This window comes from Tiliqua scincoides, chromosome 5 (assembly GCF_035046505.1).
Source record: "Tiliqua scincoides isolate rTilSci1 chromosome 5, rTilSci1.hap2, whole genome shotgun sequence".
In the NCBI taxonomy this organism is placed as follows: domain Eukaryota; kingdom Metazoa; phylum Chordata; class Lepidosauria; order Squamata; family Scincidae; genus Tiliqua; species Tiliqua scincoides.
In genome coordinates, this window is record NC_089825.1 from 3089711 (window position 1) to 3113355 (window position 23645).

General features: G+C 46.8%; 1 protein-coding gene across 1 annotated transcript; it reads right to left on the reverse strand.

Annotated features, from left to right (window-relative positions):
• Positions 1-1265: 1265 nt before the first annotated feature.
• On the reverse strand, positions 1266-20675 carry CDC25A (cell division cycle 25A). Its single transcript, XM_066627448.1, has 15 exons — positions 20533-20675; positions 18818-18900; positions 18219-18270; positions 15471-15507; positions 14870-14971; positions 13150-13269; positions 12361-12492; positions 10522-10599; positions 8408-8542; positions 7568-7663; positions 7345-7407; positions 7005-7103; positions 4623-4753; positions 4271-4382; positions 1266-2737 (listed from the first exon to the last, which is right to left on the reverse strand). The coding sequence occupies exons 1-15, from the start codon at positions 20673-20675 to the stop codon at positions 2597-2599; spliced, it is 1524 nt and encodes a 507-aa protein (XP_066483545.1). The 3' UTR covers positions 1266-2596.
• Positions 20676-23645: the final 2970 nt, after the last annotated feature.

The window sequence follows — 23645 nt, forward strand, 5'->3', positions numbered from 1 at the left end:
AGTGCCACCCAGTGGTTCATGCACCATGGCATGTAACCATACCCCACTGCAATTTTTATCAACAACTGTTCCTCTTAAACACAGAATTCTTTGGAAAGAAATATTTAAACAGACTGTCAAGTGTGTAGACATTTATGCACAATTTCATCAATTATGTGCTCAGCATAAAGCAGGATTCATATTTATACCAATTGACCAGAGAGGCAATGTTTTGCTCAGCAGTAGTGCTTTCAAAGCAGCCAATAGGCAAGGGACTGATCCTAATTCATTACCTGACTGCTTAGTCAATAACCCCTTTCTGCTGCCATCAGCTCCTCATGGCTTGACCTCTGAAAATCAGAACAAGGAATTACTCTAACCAGCCAAGCAATTAAAGCCACATCCTAAGGGGCATTTAATCTTCATTTTAAGAAGAAACAAGACACTGGTCCACTATGGAGTTCACAGCCCTTGTTTTCCTGTTTAGGACTGGCCCAAACAAAAAGAATACACAATGCTGTATAGGTTTTTCAAGTTCCATAATGTCAGTGCAAAAAATCACATTTTCAGAGCTTGCATGTCACACTTTCTTCTTGTTTAACCTAGTACCAGATGTTCAGGGAAAAGAAAAAAGGAGCACACACTTGAGAACTGGGCAATTTATTTCCCCAAGCCTCAAGAAGCAGGCTTCAGTCATGGGCCCTTCTCCATGGCCTTAATGGTATGTCAGGTATCCCTCCCAACCCATTCCCAATACATTAAAAATGCAATATTTTCTCAAGACTTAAAATGAGATGATATGCAAATGTCACGCCTGAATTAAACAGAAAAACAAGAACAATGCAAACCTTCAATACCAGGAAGTGTGTACTGAAGAAACAGAACAAGCCCTCTTAGGAATGTCCACAGGAAGGGGCCTGCTAGGAACTCCTAGATGGGTCTTGCACAGGCTGCTGTCCCTTTCAAAGAAGGAAAAAGAGACTGGCCCTTATGCTATATGTAACAGCTACTCTGTTACAGAGTAACAACCGTGTGCTAAACCCACATGCTGGAACTGATGCAGATATTGACCCATAAGCCAAAAGGAGTTGGCCCATTTGAAGCCATTTCACTAAGGCACAGGCGCCTGCACAAATATGCCATTCAGTCGTTCCCCCCAACCCAGATGGATTAAAAACTACCAGCTGCTGTTTGGGTCACTTTGTTTCTTAGAGAAGGAACAGTGACTCTTGCAGTTTAAGTTTACAACACTGCTGACACACCCCCCCCCCCAAATCACTCTACTATTTAACTGTAAACTGATTTGTAATACTGACACAGGCATTAAAGGGCCTAAGAGCCCAGGCTGCCAGAGACTTTTCTGGTCAAGAACTACTATTCAGCTCTGTCCACCACCACAGTGTAGTTTATAATGTATCAATGCAATTATACATGTAGTCAATCAGGTCCCACTCACAGGCATGACAGACAGAATGATTTGGTGGCCAACTCCTTCAATGTTTGCTGTACAAGAGAGATCAGGCAAGTTCAACAAGCTTTTCTTAACATGTAGCATTTGGCCTGTGACCCTCAAACAAACTTTTGGAAACTACAGCCAAAAGTCACATAGTTAGCAAACTAATGACAAACTTGGGAGGCCTTCCTCTGAAAAGCAGTGGTACCCATAAGGCAACAGAAGTTCACGAATGTCACCTCATCCTCCGCAACATCCTTCCACAATGGGAACCAATTTGGACACCTCTGCTGAGGAGTGTGGGGAAAAGTGCACCATGATTGCTCCCCCAATTCATGTTATCTTCTAGAGACATGCCACAATTACACCTGTTGAATGCACACAGTGCTGGCTGTGTGGTAGTGAATGCATAAATGAATGCTTCTAAGCCCCTTTGGGCACTAGGTGACATTCTGCAGCATACCTAAGACCCCAGTTCTATTCATCTCAAGACCGACAAGTTTCCCCCTTAAGAAGCAAATGAGGAGAAACACAGCAAGGCCAAATAAGTTAATACATGATAAAGCGGCTTCCCCTTTACAAGCAGGCAACAGGCTCCCCAAAGTATAGCATTTTAGTTCCAGAGAACTCTGTCCCTCCCTTCATTCATGGACAGTAAGTAGCGCCCATAATACTCAACAAATCAGAGTTTCAGCTACAGGGATGGCCCCCAAACTTCTCCTGCTGGTTGCCCCCAAGTCAGAAAGGTGTGGCCATGACTCAGTCTGAGACACACAGCCACAGCAGTAAAATTAGCTTCATTTGACTGTAGTAAAATTAAAAAGGCACAACTTTAAAATACACATTACTGTAATTCCACGATTAACACTTCCCCAAGCAGTCACAGCCCCTGTGATTTCCACATATGCTCTGCTCCTATAGGGTGTCTCAAGTTACACCAAGGAAAGTCCTGGAATCACACACAGAGCGCAGACAGTTGGGTCCAGGGCTGCAATCAAACCGTGCACTCCCCATTGTCTTGCAGGGAGTGATTTGGGAGACAGCCAGGCAAGGACTGTGCAAGGACTGAACTTGTCCCACGAGGCACAGCTAAAATCAAACAGCCCACAATTCCCTTTTCCTTTTGAGACAAGCAGGCAGAATCCAGCTGCTGGCATGTTGCACTCAGAGCTTCTTCAGACGACTGTACAGCTCCCTCTTACTCTTCTCGCCTGCCCAGGTCCGGCTTTTGGTGCGGAACTTTCTCAAGTCTTCTTTGAAGTCTTCATGGTGCATGGGCCGATACCCCTGAGGTTCACAGTAGGTCTAGAAATAAGATTTTTGTACAAGATCGATACAAACCCACAAGTGTTTTGTGATTCAGAGCAGACCTTGTCTCACAACACATGACGCAAATACCTTTGCTGCTGCACCTGTGTAAATGGACTCCCCACAGATTCCCAGTATTGACACAGACAGCCATGTGGTTGATAGACTGTGACCCAAGACAGAGAGACCTGTCTTCAAATGCCTTGGTCATGGTTGATTTTGGCCCAGTTACACACTCTCCCAACTCAATTTACTGCACATGGTGGATAAGGATTAAACACAGCAGAAGAAAACATGCACCACCTTGACCAGCTGGAAGAACAGGAGACCAGTATGACAGAATTGTCTGGGGGAGGGGGGGAATTCTACTTTAAAGGGATACTGAGAGACATCCCTGTACACAGAGAAGATGGCAAGGTAAAGGTTGAAGTTCAACTTAAAGGCTTTATCCCAGTCCTTGTGGACCATGAAACATACAAACACAAGGCAGAGCTGTTGTCACTCTGGTTCAGGGGTTTCATAACCCCAAGTATAGTGCTTTCCGGTGGAGGCTTGGCTTCTGCAGAGGCTTTTTGGCTTCTGGGCAAGGGATGGTGGGGACAACAAACAGCCCAGCCTATCCACCTTTGAATCAAGAGAGCTGGACTGGCTTCAGTGGGGGCCACCCAATCCCTTGGTGGAGACTTGCAAAGTGCTCTCCCTTAGCTCTTGATGGCAGTGTCCTAGCTCCCCCCCCCTCCCCACAAGGCCTGGGCTTCCAATCCACTGGCTGTGGTGGCCACGCCACTCCTAGGGCTCTTCCCCTTTCCTGGGGCATCTCCCTTGTGCCACCTCTTGCCTCATCAACTTTCAGTATTCCCTCCTGCTTCACTCTGTCAACCCCTCCTTGTAGTCCCAGATCACTTGCATCTCTCCCTTTGTGCTCCTATTCTCTCTCGGAGAGAATACCTCTGCCATCTTCCCCATCCTTACATACCGACAGGCCCCATCCTTTCCTTGGTTGGGGAGCTACATCCTTGACCAGTGCTTCCCAATCTTTGGTGTCTTGCGGCACCCCCACATGCTGGAAACACAGCATGCAGCACCTGGAAGTAACTGGCAATGAAATCATCACCAGTTACTTCCGGACTTTCAGGTCAGATGTGGATGGTAAGAGGCTCAGGGTGAGCTTTTCCAAGTGCATGAAAACCACGCACAGGAGCTTAGCCAACCAAGCCAATCCTCCTACCATCCTTTGTAGCATCATGTCCTCACCACCGAGTGGCAGCCCGTCCCATGGATCCCTGGAGAATGCCTCGCAACCCCCTTGGGTTCCTCACTTTGGGGACACCTGCTCTTATCCCTTGGCAAGCTGATCACCAGCAGTCGAAGCTTCTCTGCTGCGCTCCCCTGCCTTCAGCTGACCAGCCCTCAGCAGTGACATCACCACTGGGTGTAGTGCTGCCCCACTGACCCAAACAGCCAGAAGGTATGACACAGGTCATGAACACATACAGAAACAAGCCATGGAAAGAGACTGTTGGCACATACTCTGCATTTTAAGAAGAAATCCTTATAGCCTCCTTTCAGGACATACAGTTCAGGGTAGTGCAGCCTGGGGTACTTGTTGCCAAGCCTGTCTCTCTCCCTCACAAACCGGCACCTGCAGAGAAGCAAAAATACAGTTTTCAAATCTGGACGTCATTACAAACAGGAAGATTAAGGCACAAGGAAACACTACATGACAAGGATGAGAAAGTCATGTGCATCAGAGGGAGATCCACCCCTTTACACTACTAAGCTCTTCTTGAACATACACCAAACTCATTCATTCCTAGACCACATAGTTTATCAAAAGTCCTGATCAATGCACAAGTGAGCAGCATAATATACATGTACTTACATTCGGGGGGCCCGCTCCGACGAGAACTCACAGTGGAAAACAACAATCACTCGTTTGTTGCCAGAAGACAGAATGGGCTTTTTTAGTAAGAAGTCTTCCACATCCTCTTCCATGTGGAGGTTTACAGCACCCTGGGAAGGAAAGTCAACATTTAGCAGGAAAAAGATACTCCAGAGTGTAGTGGGTCTGCTTCAGCAAGTGAAGAGACAGCTCAACCTCCCCAGCTTTTATCTCTAGCTAAACACATGTGCTGTGGAAGCAGAGGAGAGCAGGCAGCCACTTCCTATCCTCTGAACTGTACTTCAGATATTCTGCAATACATGTAGGCAACCTTTAGTCTTGAAAGACTATGGTATTGCGCTCTGAAAGGTGGTTCTGGCACAGCGTCTAGTGTGGCTGAAAAGGCTGATTCGGGAGCGACAATCCTTCCACACTGGGAGCAAGTGCAGTCTGTCCCTGGTCTGTCTCCCTGGCTATGGGCCTTCCTTCTTTGCCTCTTTGCCTCAGACTGTTGGCAAAGTGTCTCTTCAAACTGGGAAAGGCCATGCTGCACAGCCTGCCTCCAAGCAGGCCACTCAGAGGCCAGGGTTTCCCACTTGTTGAGGTCCACTCCTAAGGCCTTCAGATCCCTCTTGCAGATGTCCTTGTATCGCAGCTGTGGTCTACCTGTAGGGCGCTTTCCTTGCACGAGTTCTCCATAGAGGAGATTCTTTGGGATCCGGCCATCATCCATTCTCACGACATGACCGAGCCAACGCAGTGCATACATGCTAGGGATTCAAGCACGTTCCAGGACTGTGTTGTTTGGAACTTTGTCCTGCCAGGTGATGCCGAGAATGCGTCGGAGGCAGCGCATGTGGAAAGCGCTCGGTTTCCTCTCCTGTTGTGAGCGGAGAGTCCATGACTCGCTGCAGTACAGAAGTGTACTCAGGACGCAAGCTCTGTAGACCTGGATCTTGGTATGTTCCGTCAGCTTCTTGTTGGACCAGACTCTCTTTGTGAGTCTGGAAAACGTGGTAGCTGCTTTACCGATGCGTTTGTTTAGCTCAGCATCAAGAGAAAGTGTATCGGAGAACGTTGAGCCAAGGTACACAAAGTCATGGACAACCTCCAGTTCATGTGCAGAGACTGTAATGCAGGGAGGTTAGTTCACATCCTGAACCATAATGTGTTTTCTTAAGGCTGATCGTCAGTCCAAAATCTGGGCAGGCCTTGCTAAAACGATCCATGAGCTGCTGGAGATCTTTGGCAGAGTGGGTAGTGACAGCTGCATCACCCAGCAGCATCCCTGCATGCATAGGCAGCCTCACCAGCTGACAAATTCATATGCATCTCTCCCCTTCTTGCCAATTTGCAATCCAAAGCCTTTCATTCAACAGCTGAAAACAATCTCTGAAAGTCTGAATTGGATGTATTTAATTACTATGCCCCAGGACAGCATTTCTCAAAGTATGCTCCTAGGAGCCCTGGGGCTCACTGAGACACCTTCAAGGTCTCCACAAGCACAGTATAAGTGGCTACCATCTACCCTCTGCCTGGTTTGCCCGCCTGTCCCTCCCACTTCCACTGTACACGGCTCTCCTTCCTCAATCCCCGACTATTCCAGCTCTTTGCTGGTATTTGGCTAGGCACTGCACAACTCTACACATGCAGTGGCACTCCGAGATTCCATACATGTATAAGGAGGGCTCCCAAGACTTCTTTTCTGGAGGAGCGGGAGGTCTGGTCTAGAGGGTAGAGCCTCCATTTGCCTGAAGATAACATCCACAAGGTCGCCAGTTCGAGGCCACTGGCACCGTGAGACCTTGAAGCAGCTGACAAGCTGAGCCAAGTTATTCCATCCGCTCTGAGCGTGGGAGGAAGGAGGCCAGAATGTGAAACCAGATCAGAAAGAAACATCTGAATGTTGTGGTTCTTGAAAGATAGAACCTTCTTTCAATTGTAAAAATCCCTACGGGGATTTAAATAGCCTGCCTATGTAAACCGCCTTGAATAAATTCTTGAATAAAGACCAAGAAAGGCGGTATATAAATACCTGTATTATGATTATTATTATTATTCTGTCTTTCCAGACACAGAGAAGTTTAAGAATCGTTGCCTTATGATATACGTAATTCTTTCCTGAGGGAAGGCAGTAGTATTAAGTGGTTCAGGCACTCTTTCCTTGACAAGGAGATTCAAAAACCCTAACCTTTGGAGAGAATGCTGTTGTTATACTGCCAGGGGACAAGCACAAGCTGAAGCAACAATTCCTAGAATTAGGCTGGCCTGCCTCACTGCTTGGTTTTGGAATCCTCTCTGACAATACCAAGGCGTTCTCTTTTGCTTCCCAAATCATCCAGGATGCCAATATTCACCTGCCACCTCTAAACTATTCCATACCTTGATGTGGCCTCCTTCGTACTCATAGGGATATCTGCAGTCAATGATCACACACTCCTTAATGAACCTTGAAAAACTGCCATTCAACACTGCAACAATCTAGAGGGAAGAAGAGGTCAAGAATTAGATCTCGCGTACTCAGTCCCATTATCTACAAAACATTTGCTCCATTTTAGCAGGCCAAAAGCAAGTGTCAGTCAAACCTCACTCCAGTCAGTAGTGCCCATGTACATGCCCACCAGAAGCAGACCCAGGGCATATTTTCCCAGGAAGGCCAAGTTTACAACCCACATGAAACAAGCAAGTTCACACTCTAGGGAACACAGTCTGTGCTACTTACCATTTCTGGATCAATATATTTCAGATCTTGATGTTTCCCATCTACAGTGTGGAAAAGGTAACCCTAAACACCCAAAAACAGAAATTCACTCAGACAAGAAAACAGCACAATCTCACCATAGAAATCACTATTCAGGAGCCCTTGCCCAGTCACCCAGTGCAGGAAAACTCAACCCTGACTGGACAGAGGCATATAAAGGGGGAAGAGGAAAAATCAACATTACCTTTGAGAAATCTCCAATAAGGTCCCTTTGATCACTATCCAGAATGCTCTCTATCTCTGTTGAAGGTGATGCCTGTGTTCCAACAAGGACCATACTCTGGAAAAGCAGAGAAAGCAAGAGGCATGGGACATTAGAAACATAGTTGGTCTCAGGTAGTGTTAATGGAAGCTTCCTGTCAATAACTGATACCTTCAATTCAAGGACCAGGTTGAGAGAGCTGTTAGGATGATTAAGGGTGTACAAAAGCCAAGCCATGAAGAAAAAGTAGCTGGATATGTTCCAACACCATTTTCCAGCATTGAATACTGAAAGTCTATTTAAGATGAGAAATATAAGAGAAAGATGAGAAATAAGAAATAATAAGTCTATTTTTCGCCAAGAGCCACTGGCGAAAAAAGTACAGATGGGGATTCCAAAAGGAATAGCTGGAATCCAACCAAAAATCACTCACACATTTTGAACAGAGGTAACAATCTTTACCATGAAGGGCACAACAATCTTAAAGTGCCTTTTTCCAACACCTGAAGTTAATGGATACAGATACCTGTACCTGCCTTGCACCTTTTGGCAGCCAATACCCAAGAAATTTTGCATGTACTTCCCAGCAAGTCCTTTTCCTGCTACTCAAAAACCAAGAGAAGATCACCTGCAGACAGGACACATTGTTACCTCTGGGGGTCAGCCATAATCTCAAGTAACAACCTTAGACACAGAGATCCAACTTCCACTCCCCAAGGTTAAGTGGACTTTTGAACACGTCTCAGTTACTTCAACTCTGAGCCCAATACAAACAAGCAAACTAACCAGGGAGGAATCTATGTATGATCTTGAACCACCCACCGTCAGTTCCTTCAGTGGGGTTCCACAGACATCTTTCTTCTTCTTGATGCTCAGCGGTGAATTCTCTTCTTGGGACTGCTCCTTGGTCCTATGGTACGGTTCGCTTTCTGGGTCCAGCAATCTGCATCGTTTAGTCTGGAGAAAAGCCAAAGCTAACATTAGTACTGCCAGGTGCCTACAGCAAAGGCAGCCAAGAAGCCTAGCCTTATGCACCCAATCTAGAAACGCTATCGAGACAAAACACTGGAGGAGCAAGACCACCATACATTGATTGAGGAGAGCAGGTGCTGGGCAGACTGCAGAAAGACCTGGGAATAATACAAGTACCTGTATGTTCTGTGGGCTACAGATTAAGAAAGGCTCCAAGCAGGATGTTGATGCAAGTGTATGAGCTTCCCTATATCAAATATAACTGACTTGGGACCTGGATGTTTGAACTATCTTCTCTTACGGAAGACTGAGAAGCCACTAAAGTTGATAATCAAAGGCCCTATTCTGCATCTCTTCATGTTCAGAGGGCCAGTTGGTACAAACATGGAAGAGTCTTCATTAGCCTCCCCACGATGCCTGACTGAACTCCTCACCATCAAGTTCAAACTGGGTCATAAGGCCTCTTCTCCCTCACTTAGCATTTGGCTGGTGGTCTCTATTCCCTTTTTTTTTTGAACAGCTTCTACTGTAGTTTTGGTAGTTTATATTATCAAGCTGCTTTTTAAGTGCTACTTTATTACTCTTGTTCTGTGTTCTTATCATTGAGGCAAATGGGAATCCTTCACCCTTTACAAAAAGCCTCTCTGTGCACACAGCCCAATGCTAGTATGGATGAGTACTACAGAGAAATTAGCGAAGGAAAATGCCTTGCTTGGTTGAGTGTATATTTTTGTATTGTATTGGCAACCTTCAGTCTCGAAAGACTATGGTATCGCGCTCTGAAAGGTGGTTCTGGCACAGCGTCTAGTGTGGCTCCCACCGTCGGAAGCAGCCCCTGGCGTCATGCTCTACGCCAATCGAGCAAAGACTTATAACCGGTAAACTGCTGCTTCCCGTGTTGTGCCGACGCCGTATGGCGAAGTTGGAGTGTCCTCTCCAGTGCGCGAAGCCTGGGTAAAGAAGGTATGGAGGATAGGCTGTTACCCATGCAGCAAATCCCCCCTCTCCACGTCGCTGGAATGGTCCAATGGAAAGGCAGAAGCCAATACGGTTGGTTCCAGCGGCGTCGCAGGAGTTGCCAGAACGTGACTGTGTTCAGCCATGAACTGCCTAAGGGACTCCGGCTCCTGATTTTGCCTCGAGGTTGACTCCTGAAGCCTTTTCCACAACTGGATGTAGCCACAAGGCAGTGGAGGTTTGAGGTCAGAGTTTCCTTCTCTTAGATGTGCTGCCTTCCTAGGCTGACGAGTCCCATCTAATAATTAGTATTAACTATTGAAGTTATGGTGTCCATTTTAAGGGAATTTGGTGTTTTAGTATATATGGGTGACAATGGCTCAGGAACACATTCAATTTTTCCAATTTAAATTAATGGTAATTACGATTTCAACTTACAAGAATTTGTCCTACCAGCATCTTTTAAGGAACAAATTATCCTTGTAAGGCTGGGGAAGTCCAATTGTTTTTATAAAGACATTTGCTAGCTACCTCATTCGACTTTTTTGATGAGTCAGAAAGGTGGGATATAAGTTAAACAGCAACTCTCTGTTTGCAGACAGAGCTTTTCTATCACCTGCTTTGTGATATGGTTTAAATGAAGATGACAGGGATGGAATCTGAACTAAGATTCGAACCTGCAAAGTAAATCCTCCACCACTGTGTGAGGCTCTCTCCTTTTACCTTGGCACTATAGTACAAGTTGGCTGAGACAGGTGGCCACATTCCTCAGTAAGGAAATTCCAGTCTCAAAGATAGACAATCTTTGACCGTTTAAAACTGGATACAGAAGTCACACATTAGATTCTACATGCCCAAGCATACACCAGAGGGGGAGCACAAAAAACCAACACTTGTTGAAAGTCATTATGCCTTGTACAAGAGAGGACTCTATGCAGGATTGAAAGCTGTGAAAGTTGTGAGTTTTAAATGTGAGCTCCAAGCTCCTGCCAGGATGGTAAACTTACATGGGCATCCACGCCTTTTCTCATAACCAGAGGAGCAGTCCAAAGACTTGCCACATCAGAGGACATCTCTTCTTCATTCTGAAAAGGAAACAATTGAGACTAGTCAGTGTAAAGAAAAAATGCCACAGTAGCAGCAACAACTTGAATAACTATTCAATAACTTTTGAAATTGAATAACTATTCAATTTGATTAAAGTAGACAGGACAGCTGGATGGTATTTGGCAAAGACTGACTGCAATTCTGTACACCAGTGGTTCTCAGAGACCTACTTGAGCTTTAGAACCACAATAAGTTTTTTGCGTGGGCAGGGATGTGTCCCGTGGTGCCATAGCAATCGCACCACTGCAGGATCCCAGGAGCTTGTAATCATAGGTGGGGGGGGGGGGTTGTGCTGGCATGGAAGGACCAGAGGCCCTCGGCCTGCTCTATGGGTCTCCCCAATGCTTGAAATTGCTCTGAACGAGGAGCTGATTTTCTCTACACACTTTTGGGTAATGATGGGGTCTCTGTGCTCTACATGGCCACAGAACACTACTTCTTCCTCATGGTCCTTTGCTCCAAGTTGACTTCTTGGCAATCAAAGATCTGATTTTTTACCAGCATGGAATAGGAATAGTCTATGTGGATCAAAGATCTGATTTTTTACCAGCATGGAAGAGGAATAGTCTATGTAGTAGTGGGCAACCTTCAGTCTCATGAGACTATGGTATCGCGCTCTGAAAGGTGGTTTTGGAACATCGTCTAGTGTGGCTGAAAAGGCCAATTCAGGAGTGACAATCCCTTCCGCAACGGGAGCAAGTGCAGTCTGTCCCTGGTCTGTCTCCCTGGCTATGGGCCTTCCTTCTTTGCCTCTTTGCCTCAGACTGTTGGCCAAGTGTCTCTTCAAACTGGGAAAGGCCATGCTGCACAGCCTGCCTCCAAGCAGGCCGCTCAGAGGCCAGGGTTTCCCACTTGTTGAGGTCCACTCCTAAGGCCTTCAGATCCCTCTTGCAGATGTCCTTGTATCGCAGCTGTGGTCTACCTGTAGGGCGCTTTCCTTGCACGAGTTCTCCATAGAGGAGATCCTTCTATATGTATATATCTTGTATATATACATATGTGTGTGTGTATGTGTATATATGTGTGTGTGTGTGTGTGTGTGTGTGTGTGTGTGTGTATATGTATATACATATGTATATGTATATATATAGAATGTTTTCTATATGTATATATGCATACATACTGTATATATGCGCACACAGAGAGAAAGTCCTTTTAGCTGCATATTTTTGCCCAAGGTGGACAAAACAAAGGGTTTTTAACTGTCAACTGATGTACAAGCATATTATCTACTCAACCGTTCTACCCAAGGCACTACTTCAACTTTTAAGAACAATTCTTCCCCACCTTCAACTCAAAAGTTTAGGGCAAGTGTGCAACAGATCACATTTTACTCAAACACGAGGACAGGGCTTGCTCAAATTTCCCAGTTCACATTACCATTGAGTGGGATTTTGGCTAACCAGGTCCAACACTATCCATGCTTTCTCTCCCACTATTGTCAAAGACAGCTTGAAAGTGGTTGTACATAGGCTGGGCCTAAGCAATTCCTGTGTCTAAAGGTATGTCAAAGTACTGCCTCCAAGTGCTTCTTCCCACACTCACCACCACCTCTTACCAGTGGCAGCTCCTCCACAAAGGGACACAAAAAGTCAGCAAGGTCTATCTGCCACCTGAATTAGTCATCACACCAGGACTCATTGGCAAGCAGGCCCCAATTGCACAACACACACCTGTCCCACAAGAGCCCCTTCAACTTTTAAGGAAGCAAATACAAAAATAGTGTCACCTTTACTTACACTGACATCCTGTCCATTCAGTATCTCTAAGAAACCATCATCTTCTGTTTCTGAGGCCTTTTGAGACAGTTGCCTCAGGAGAGTTGGGCTGTAGCTTCCAAGATAACTTTCGCTGGTTTCCCCACTACAAAACTAAAGTAAAATAGGTTTTTAATCATATCTGTATCTTTTCCTGCATCTTTCCCCCCTAGGATTGTTGCTTCAGTTGTGGAAGAAAGAGTAGTTTCCTTACAGACCATTATTCTTGCTGGTTTACGTAACTCCTTATCTCCTCAACTGCTATGCTAAACCCAGGATAAATTTTTGTTGAAGGCACATATCCACAAGCCCAAAAGCAAATCAATTCATACCTGCTTTCAAAATAAAGGTACAAACAGAAAGAAAAAACCTCCTACAAACAGATCTTGATCTTTACTGACAAGTATAGCTGTCTAAGGCCGGGATGGGAAATTTCAGATTTGCTGAATCTACTGTTACTAGTTCCTAGAAGTCCATCAACAGGAGCCAGGTGCAAATCAGTGGCTTAGGGAAAGACACAAGATCATCTCAGCTTATGAATGACCAGTGCTAAATCCCTCCCTGCTTTGTCACTTCATCAGGTGTCTCAGATTTGTACTTCTCACTTTGAGATTCAGGCATCTTTATCATATATGCCCAAGATATCCCATTTGTGCACAGAAATGCAACATTGCCAGAACGAGACTTTCACAGCAATGCATAGCTTCCTTTCAGAACAGGAAACTTTCTCCCAAGGCTAGACTCACAAACCTTAAGACTACAAATACATACCATTAATGGTGTGGCAGACTTCTGCCCAAGCCCCAAAGCTTTTTTTTCATCGTCAAGGGAAGAGTTGCGTAGACAGCTACGAGATGCAGGTTTTGCTGGTTTCTTGAATTCAAAAGGTTCCTTGGGGGAGGAAATGGGAGCAAGAAGCTATTTCACCACCCTCATGGTGCTGAATGAGTTACTGCTTGACATTCACAACCTGCTATCTCTGGACTAGACCAACAATTTTCACACCAGTGCATCACAGAACATTGGTGTGCCATGGGAGTTTGGGGGAGGATAACTTATTAGTATGGCCATTGGGGGATATGAGCCTCCCCCACTGACAGTGTGGTGTCCCTTGTCAATGTGCTGTGAGGAAAAAGGATGAAAATCACTGGACTAGACTTTCCGGACTACTTGATGGAAAATCTAATCTTAAATAGCTCTTTTGTGCCACCAATCTCAATCCTTCTGCATAGCTTTCCGACCCTATTCACTTCCAGTGTTCCTTGATGCTCCTCCTACAATTAAATAAGTTCAGCCCACTATTACCACACAGAAGTGTTAGCAGTAGGGGAACAATATATGCTTCAGGTAGAACATCTATCTGCTAAATTGGGACTACGTACTGGATTTTTCATGAATAAATGCTGCCCTGGCTATCAGAGATTACAGTCTGAGGTGGAGAAAAGTCACTCCCACCCAGAAGCAAACTGCATAACATATGGGGTTTTTTTTTTTAAGCATTATTGTCCCGAGCTCAACGACAACCCAAAGGGTTCCACTGCTTGACCTAAAGCCCCCACTGTCAAGCATACTCCCAAACCATTTGGAAGGCAGCAATCTTGCCCCCTAGTGCGATCTCTTGAAACAAATCAGGAAGTGCAGAAGTTGCTTGGAGTGCTCTCAGCACGTTCTGCACTTCCCAATTTGTTTCAAGGGACTACAAGAGGAAAAAGCAATTCAAGGAGGAGGGGCTGGACTGTTGCCTTACAACCTGCCTTCCACCTGCTTTTAGCCAGCAGAAAGTGGATCAGAGGTCTGTTTGAGACAGGTTGGAGTGAGGTTGTGGCAGAGTCAGCACGAAAGCCATCTCCACTCTCGTTTGCTGCTCCCCACAACTCATTGATTGGAGCAAGCCACATCAATTTCATCATGTACAGGCTGGCTGAGCCCAATCCTTTGAGAAAACACAAGTAAAAAACAATTGAAATGCACCAGTACACTTCAGTACCCTATCAAAAAGTTACTTATTTAAAAACCTGAGGGCCAAGCTAGATAATACAGTTTAAGCCCTTAATACATGGGGTTCAAGTCAAAAGCAGTCTTCTGAAATTCCCAAATAGAGCTGCTGGGGATGTGCAATCTGGCATGAAAGCACAGTACACCCCAAGAGAGATTTAATGTTTTTACCCACCACTATTTGCACAGTCAAAATCCTCCCATGACAATCAGCAGAATAAACCACCAAGGAGGTGAACATTTGCTGGGCAAATGATAGAAGAGAAAAGCATGAAGCCCCCTATCATGGTCAATATGCTCCCACTCATGCACACGTGTGGCTGTTCAGAAGCTTCAAAGGACCACTTCCGGCTTAGAGAAAAGTTGGCTCTAAACACATTATCAACAAGAATTCAATGAACACTGAATTTAGCTCTTCTTATGTAGGCTAGTCCTCACTCTCAATCCCTCAGGTTATTGTTGGCAACCTTCCCTTACTTAAGAAAATAAGACTCACGTTCTCTTTATTCTCTTCAGTGCCACATGACTGGAAGACATCACAACGCTGCAAATCAGAGTGGCTCCTCTTCAGAGCAGGACTGCACCCTAGAAGGCTCTGCTACAAATTTGAGTAAATAAACCCAGAGTCAGTTTCTAGTACCTAGTTTTCCAAGAACAACTTAACAGAAGAACAGGAATGCAACCAATTAAGACAGTGTAAAATCACAGCTAGCCCCACATGCACAGATCCATGGACCTCTAGAGTAAAGAATATAATGCTCTGACCTACACCAACTGAACTCGCATTTAGAAGAGCTAGATGACCTTAAGCTCTGCAGATAACACACTGAGCACTTTTCACACTGTATGCTGTTAATCTTGATCATCCCCATAATACTCAAATCAACTGGGTTTCTCTTTTTTTCTGCATAACTGTGTCATGTTACAAAACTTCTACATGCCAGCATCATTTCTAAGAGCCCCACGACGGAGTATCAAGGATATTTCTACATCCTATACATGAGGCTCATTTAACCTGGCAAGCCTGCCTCATATAGAAAGCAAACCATAACACTCCTACAAAGCAAAACAAGGCCTCCTTCCAAAGCTTCACTTACTGGAAGAGAGTGCATTCTTCGCATAGGTAGTCGAAAACTGCAAGGAGAACATACAGATATGCCTTAAAATGTATTCAGGCTGTATTTAATTATCTAAGCTTAAATGCCAATGACAGAATATTAGTGACAAATTCAAAACTTTCCACCACATAATCGTTAGCTAGATAGTGACTGGAGCAGATAATGCTACTTCTGCAAGTTCTCTAACCTAGATGTAATTAGGTTTCTCACTAACCAATCTCAGAGTTGAGAATGTTTCTCAAAGTTGGAAAAAAGGAGGGCATAAACTAAACTAGTAAGAGGGCAATGAGGCATTTTCTAGATGCTGTTATTATTTCTGCTGCATTCTCTCTACTTCATGATACCATGTGCTGGTCACTGCTTGTTACTTTTTATTGTACTTTAATGAATACTGCAAGATGCCCTGGGCACCCTATTACAGGGGATGGGGGAAAGGTATACATCTTTCAGATAAATAACCACCTTTTTCTGGCTTATGCACAACTATGCCTCAGCAATTCACGTAGGTACAGTCTCCCTCCCACCACTCCTTGTACCATGAGGAGTTTGAAGACTGTAGTCTGTTAGTTTAGAAACCCAAGTTTCCCCAGAATGGCTAACCAGTAGAAAGGAGTTTCCTATAGTTAGGATTAACTAGTATTTGTAACAAGTTAAGTCCTTTTGACAGCTTTATAGGTTTTTAATGTGGGTTCTTAATCATCCTTTTGGGAGCTCCCAAAACACAGGACCAATCAAAAATAGTTCTGATGTGAAAAAGGTTCTTGCAAAATGGCAGAAAAGGCAGCCCAGCTTGCCAAGGCATACTGGCTGGAAATTCGCTGCCACAACTCTTAAGGTAGATCATAGCAGGTAGCAGAATTGTTAAAGCCAGGAGACCAAATGGATGGTCTCCACACCCCAACCACTATTATAACACAATTACACAACACAAAAAACTAAACTTATCACCAAGAGTTACAAGCCCAGAACAGCTGTTCAAAAACCTAGTCATTTGCCAGAATATAAAGGCCCCTCCCTGGAAGGGTACAGCTCATGCCTCCCGTGATTTTTCCTCCAGAAAAGGGGATTGGACAAGTTTCTGGAAGAAAAATCCATTACGGGGTACAAGCCATGATGTGTATGCGCAACAACCTCCTGATTTTAGAAATGGGTTATGTCAGAATGCCAGATGCAAGGGAGGGCACCAGGATGAGGTCTCTTGTTATCTGGTGTGCTCCCTGGGGCATTTGGTGGGCTGCTGTGAGATACAGGAAGCTGGACTAGATGGGCCTATGGCCTGATCCAGTGGGGCTGTTCTTATGTTCTTATGTGATAAACATCAAGGCATGGCCAGAACAGATAGCAGTCTAGCCCTGGTCAGAAAATGAAGCAGCTGCAAGGAGCTCACTTCCTCCTGCCTGCTTCAACTCAGCAACTTGAAAAGCAAGCAAAAGCATTGGTCAGAGGATTAAGGAGCAACTAGGTTGTTTCACGGGTTATTGTAAGCCTCCCTTAACAATAACCTCAACCAAGAGGGAGGTATAAATCTATAAATAAAACAAAGTAGTGAGCTCTCTAGTGCTTCCCTTGAGGAAAAAGTAAAATGCATTTATTGAAAATATTTGTATTCAAGTGAATAGCATAAGACATGTTTGATGCAGCAACACATGTACCATTTTCATATTTCATCAGTACAGCAATATTGCACCTTTAATTAATGAATTTATCTGAATATTTGTATGCTGCCTTTCCACATCCTAAGAGGCTGTGAAGGCAGCTCATGTTGAGTAATGGAAACACATAAAACAATCAAAGTTAATTCCATAGCTGAAATAAGATCACAGCAACCAGTGTCCCTAACAGGCAGCAGGGGAGCATGAAAGACGAAGAAGCCTGACTATGTAGGCTAATTCAAAAGTGCTGCAAGTGGGGGCTGAAGCATCCCCTGAAGTTTTCATGTAGGACTAATTCAAGGTTTTAAACAGTCATTTAAAAATGAAATCTCCAGTTCTATGGAGCATAAACTGAATTAAACACAAGCAAAGAGCACAAATGTGCCTGAAACAGCTGTTCATGCTCAAAGTTTGCAAAATGGGGCACTCCATTTGTCTAAAAGCAGAAGCATCAGCACCCAACTGGTAAGCTCTTTACATTGGCAACAGACTTTGTGACAGAATAATTCTTCCTGGGGTTTTACTTTTAAAGCCCCATTCTACTGTTACATTAATACCAGCATATTTCTAGCAATTTGGCACACTCCTACAAGAGTGTACATGCATTTTTTCTGACAAGCTGTTGGTCCTAAGAAGAGGTGATAATAGCCACAGTGCTATTCACCAAGACGGACATTGCAACTTTTAAGATTGCATTAATTTATTTTCCCATTGGAGCACAAAACAGTAGACAATAACTGATTAAAATGTTTGTTGCAGTTGATGTTGGTAGTCCGCACTGCATTACAAGTCCAAAAAGAAATGTAGTCCTGTTAGCCATAGAGATCGGGGATACTAAGGGAAACTCATTAAACAACATGGGCCCCATCACCTTGGAAATTGTAATCACAGCAGAAAAACTAGAACAAGATATTTTATAGCAGTCTTATGATTGTCAAGTCCTGGGGATGCAAGGCAGTTAAAACTCCCACTATTGAGACCTTTTAGAGGCATTTATTAACTCCTCAACTTGCAATAACCACATGCAGTTTCACATGATACACAAAACCAAAAGATTAACATGTTTTTTACATACTTTTCATCAAAGTCTTTTAAACCAAGCAATGGGGGAGAATCCATGCAGCAGCCTGTGGAAAAGTGTTATTAGAATGAGAGATACCTGGCATAAATCTTTGAACAACAACAGAAATTAGCAGCACAAATAGATTAATATCCCCATTATGCACAGTGGCTTGCTTTGTCTGCCCAGCAGTTCTCTTCACAAAGAAAAACTGAACAAAACCTTGAACTCATGCACTCCTGACACCCCTCTGCTTCAGTTCCATTCTTGATTTAACGGTTTAAACCAGGCAAACAATTGTTTGCCCCATTAGAACTAGAACTTCCTAGGATCAGAATTAGAAATCATGGTGTGAAGTGGGTTTCCTGATTCACAACTGGTTAAAATGCAATGGCAAACTACAAAGTGATAAAACCAAGAATTCAGATAATGACTTGATATTTAAGGGAGCATGCAAGTATGAGGAACATTATCAGCCTTATTGAAAACATTGTGCCTGAATGGACCCAGTGATTTCCTGTTTTAGTTCTTGTTTTGAACCCAGCACTTCCCAACTCACACTGACATTGATATAAAGTTTGGGTCATTCAGGTTTTGGATAAAATAATACAAACCTGAATCCGTAGAATCAGAGGAGGAGGTCCTTTGCAGATTGTTATTCCTTCCTTCCAACATCTGCACAGAATCTTCATTTTGGCTGTAAAGATTAAGAGATATTGTTTTCTTAAAATGCTACAAACGCTAAACACTCTCATAGCAGTGATAAAAGTTCAGTGCTTCAGAAAACATGCACTGGTCCAAAGCAAAAAGCCCCACCTATGAAAGCTAAACATGTACGCATATGAACATGACTTTAAGCGGCTACACTGGATGATCTCCAAAGTCCCCTATAACTTTAACATTCTAATAACTGAGGTAAGCAAGCCCATACAGGAGTTTCTACATCTACAGTGAAAATCAACCTTAGATGGCAAAGCCCGTTTATTTCAGCAAGTTACAGCCAAATCCTAAGCAGGTCTACTCAAAAGTAAATCACATTATGTTTAATGGGGCTTGCTCGCAAGAAAGTGTACAAAGGATTGTAGCCTCAGTTTCCACCTGCAGAGAATGTTAGCAATGTGAGTGACCATCCTCTTTAGAGTCACTAGGAATTCAAATCAGAATATCAATGAGATAGAAACACCTGGCCTAGTTGCTTCCATAGTTTTTTGACTGGCAGCTCCCATGATCTACTAGGCCATTGGCTGTAGCTTTCTATTAGGGCTACAATCCTATACATTGTATAGGGTAGTGAGTTTCCTAGAGGATTCTGTGGCTCCCTGGCTGGATACTGGGGCTCCCCAGTGTGCCATTGCTCACAATTTGGGACCCGCCAGCCATGGAAAGGGAACAAAAAAGCAGAATTAGGGTTTTGTGGAAACATTAGAAGGTGCTTCTCAGAGTTAGTTTGTAAGAGTGAATGGCAGTCAAAGACCAGGAGAAGATTGTGGGGGAAGACCAGCACTTGTACCAGCATCTGTCACCAGAGGGGATCCTTTAAGTGTTTGCCACTATTTAACACTGTAAGAGTTAGATGCAGGGATGCATGGTGGGCGGAGAGGCAGGTGAGGCAGAGCCTCCCCACCTGAGTCCTTCAAAAAACAGCACCGCTGCCATGGGAGGCACCCACACCCCATGGGCTTGTGCCTCACACAGAAGCAACACTGCTTTCCACAGGACTCCGGTGGGGAGGCTCTGCCTCACCTGCCTCCGCACCCACCCTGGTCAGGCATGGGTGAAACAGCACCAGCTCCTTCTAAGCAGGAGCGGGAGGTGCCACAGGTCACGCTCCTATCAACTTACCTATGAGCAAGCCCCACACAGTGTAATGGGGCTGACTTCCGAGTAGACATGCCCAGGACTGGACTCTTCGGCTACAATCCGATGCACACTTACCTATGAGTAAGCGCCACTCAGTGGCGTAGCTGGAGGGGGGCGGATCGCCCAGTCTGGCGGGGAGCGGGCAAGCGGCCCCTCCCTTCAGAGCCATTCCCGGCGGGGGAGCAAAACGGAGCCGTAGGCTTGCCCCCTGCCGGCCTGAGTGCGCCGCCCCCCCTCACGCCACTGGCCCCAGTGACTACAATGGGACTTACAGGCTCGTGGCCGGGCACCGCCGACCCTCCACCCTCCTCACATACCACTTGCACAGCCCAGAGGCCGGCCGGACGCGCAGGGCCGAAGCCTCGAACCGCCCCCCTCAGGCCGCCCACAGGCCGGGAGTGTGCGAGGCGGGCGCCTGCCGGGGCCTCCAAGCGCGCTGAGGCGGGAGGGAGCGACCCCGCTGCATTACCCGGTCGCCTGCACGGGGAGGAGCGGCTGCTCCGGCAGCAGCAGGAGGCGGCGGCAGTGGGAGCCGCCCGGGGGCTTCATGAGGCGCCTTTGAGGGGCAGGAGCAACACCGAACCCTCCAACCACCTCGGCGCCGCGAGACATACTGAGCCCCTCCGGCAGCTGCAGGGCGCGCGGCTTCCTTGGGACACGCCCACTGGCAGGGTTCGCGTCCTCCCGCCAAAAGTGGGAGCGGCCAATAGGGGAAAGCCATCCCTCCGACCCCGCCCCTCGAGAATGACCGACAGCCACGCCGACCGGTAGACCTCGCTTGCGGCGGACCAATCAGAGCCCGCGTTCGTTATTTCACCGACTTTTCCTGAGGGGAAGACTGGCGGCCAGGGAGGGCGGGCGAATAGGAGGCTTTCCCGCCCGACGACCAATCAGCGGTCGAGCTACGGCCAAAGGGGAAAAAATGCCGATGGAGGGCGGGCGGGAGCGGTGGTCGCACAGCGAGGCTCCGCCCACGGGCCGGAAGAGGACCGATCAGAACGCAGGAACGGCTACTGCAGGCAGCTGTTCCACGCACACGCAAGACGCAGGGAAAGCACGTTTTCCTGGGAGGAATCCGAACTGGACACAATAGGGCTTGCTTCTGAGTAGACCTGCACAGACTGGTGCCTGATTCTGCACCAAAGGCCGGGTTCTGCAGTCTGTAGGCGTTGTACGCCTTGAGGCTGCAGTCCTGTCCACACTTCCCTGGGAGGAAGCCCCACTGACTTAAATGGGACTTACTTCTGAGTAGACCTGCACGGAACTGGGCTCCCAGCCAGAGCAATTTCAACCTCATTTTGCGTAATTTACAATGAATTTTTACCAGGGACATGTGGGTGGGGAGGCAGGTGAGGCAGAGCCTCCCCGCTGGGGTCCTTCGTAAGCGCCACCGCCATGGGAGGTGAGGCAGAGCCTCCCCATTTGGGTCCTTCGAAAAGCAGGGCCGCCGCGTGAGGCGCTCAAGCACACTCAACCCACGCGCTTTTCGAAGGACTCCAGTGGCTCTGCCTCACCTCTCCCACCACACCTCCCAGGTGTGGAACTCCCTGCCACCAGATGTGGTGATGGCACCTGCGCGTGGGTTGAGTGTGCTTGAGCGCCTCACACGGTGGTGGCGGCGCTTTTCGAAGGCCTCTGGTGGGGAGGCTCTGCCTCACCTGCCCCCCACCTCATGTCCCTGGCCTGAAGTAACTTAGTGCTTTCTCGCCCCCCCCCCCCGAACGCCAGTGCTGAGGAGCCTCAGAGCTTGGGGGCGTCAAATGGGCACCCGCCCCCGTGTGGCAGCAGCCCCAGACGAGCTCCTCAGCCGCGAGGGGAGGGATGGCGGTGCGGGGGCCGCGCCTGAGGTGGGCGAGGGGCGGACTCCTGCCCGCGGCGCTCCTGCTGCTGCGCCCACGAGGCACCCCGGCCGTCCTGCTCCGCTCAGTCGAGTCGGGCCGTCCACGTGCAACTGCAGGGGATGCAGTTGCAGTAACAAAATTATGCAGGGGATGGACAGAGTGGATAGGGAGATGCTCTTTACACTCTCACATAATACCAGAACCAGGGGACATCCACTCAAATTGAGTGTTGGGCGGGTTAGGACAGACAAAAGAAAATATCTCTTTACTCAGCGTGTGGTCGGTCTGTGGAACTCCTTGCCACAGGATGTGGTGATGGTGTCTGGCCTGGACGCCTTTAAAAGGGGATTGGACAAGTTTCTGGAGGAAAAATTCATTACGGGGTACAAGCCATGATGTGTACGCGCAACCTCCTGATTTTAGAAATGGGTTATGTCAGAATGCCAATGCAAGGGAGGGCACCAGGATGAGGTCTCTTGTTATCTGGTGTGCTCCCTGGGGCATTTGGTGGGCCGCTGTGAGATACAGGAAGCTGGACTAGATGGGCCTATGGCCTGATCCAGTGGGGCTCTTCTTATGCAGCGGCTACTTGCTGCCGCTCACGGTGAGCTGAAAGAGCCCCTCCCGAAGCGCCCGGAGAAGAGAGTCGGAGGAGGCGCGCCCCCCCAAAGTGATGATCACGTGACCTGCTCTGGCTGGGCTGCAGCTCCCTGCACCCAGAGGGCGCTGTGTTGTCTGGCCAGGTGGTGACAGCCCAACGTTACTTTCCTGGGAGTAAGCCCCATTGATGATAATGGGACTTACTTCTGAGTAGACATGCAGAGGATTGGGCTCTTAGGCTAAAATCCTATCTACTTTCCTGAGAGTAACTCGAATGGGACTTACTTCTGAGTAGACATGTGTAGCTTGGGTTCTGAGGTTGCAATCCTATCCACACTTACCTGGGAGCAAGTGCCATTCATGATAATGGGACTTACTTCTGAGTAGACATGCACAGAGGGCTGTCAGGCGTCAAGGCAGGTTGCTGGGATGCCCCAAAGAGAAGCCAGCTCCCAGGGCAGGTGGTGTGGACAGGAGCTGTTCCACTGGGGCTGCTGCAAAGGGGAAGCTTCCATCACTTTTGAGAGGCCCACATACTGAGATGATTCGCTCTGCACGCTCTCAGGGGCACTCTTTTTTAAAACACATCATTGCATGCAAAGGGGTGGGGGGAAGCCTCATGTGTCAACAACACCACGTTTTTATTTTCCTTCCCAGCACAATCCTGCTTGGAGTCTTGTGCCTCCTGATCGTAGGAAACCTGATCGCTAATCGTGGTGAGAAAATACAGGCGTTTTGGTGCCCTTTCCACACCCCCTTGCTCACCTTCCCCCAACCAGGAAAAAGCACATGAAACTTTGTCCACGTTAGTTAGCATTAGGGTGGGGGGATTGAATGGGTTAGGGCAATGTTTCTCAACCAGTGTGTGGGTGCCACCAGTGGTACATCAAGTGTCTGATAGTACCTCTGGAACTTCCAGACCTCTGCTGTCTAGCCACAAGACCAGGAACATGACAAAACAAACAGGCTCAGTGCTGTTGCTTGGGTGCCATGCTTGTTCTTGGGTGCCATTGCTTGGCTCAACACACAGAGCCAAGTTTGGCTAGAAAACACCTCTCTGCTGCACCTGGTTCCTTGGCAGGCCTCTGCCAGTTGAAAGGCAAATTGCCAGGATCAGGGCCCATGAGAGGGAGGTAAAGCA

Bases quoted from the DNA above. Each gene is read 5' to 3' on its own strand.
- CDC25A (XM_066627448.1), bottom strand. From the start codon at position 20,675: ATGTCTCGCGGCGCCGAGGTGGTTGGAGGGTTCGGTGTTGCTCCTGCC. The intron at 10,600-12,360 runs GTAAGTAAAGGT...TTTCCTTTTCAG, and splicing joins TGAATGGACAGGATGTCAGT to AATGAAGAAGAGATGTCCTC. The intron at 2,738-4,270 runs GTATGTGCCAAC...TCTTATTTCTAG, and splicing joins ATTTCTTCTTAAAATGCAGA to ACCTACTGTGAACCTCAGGG.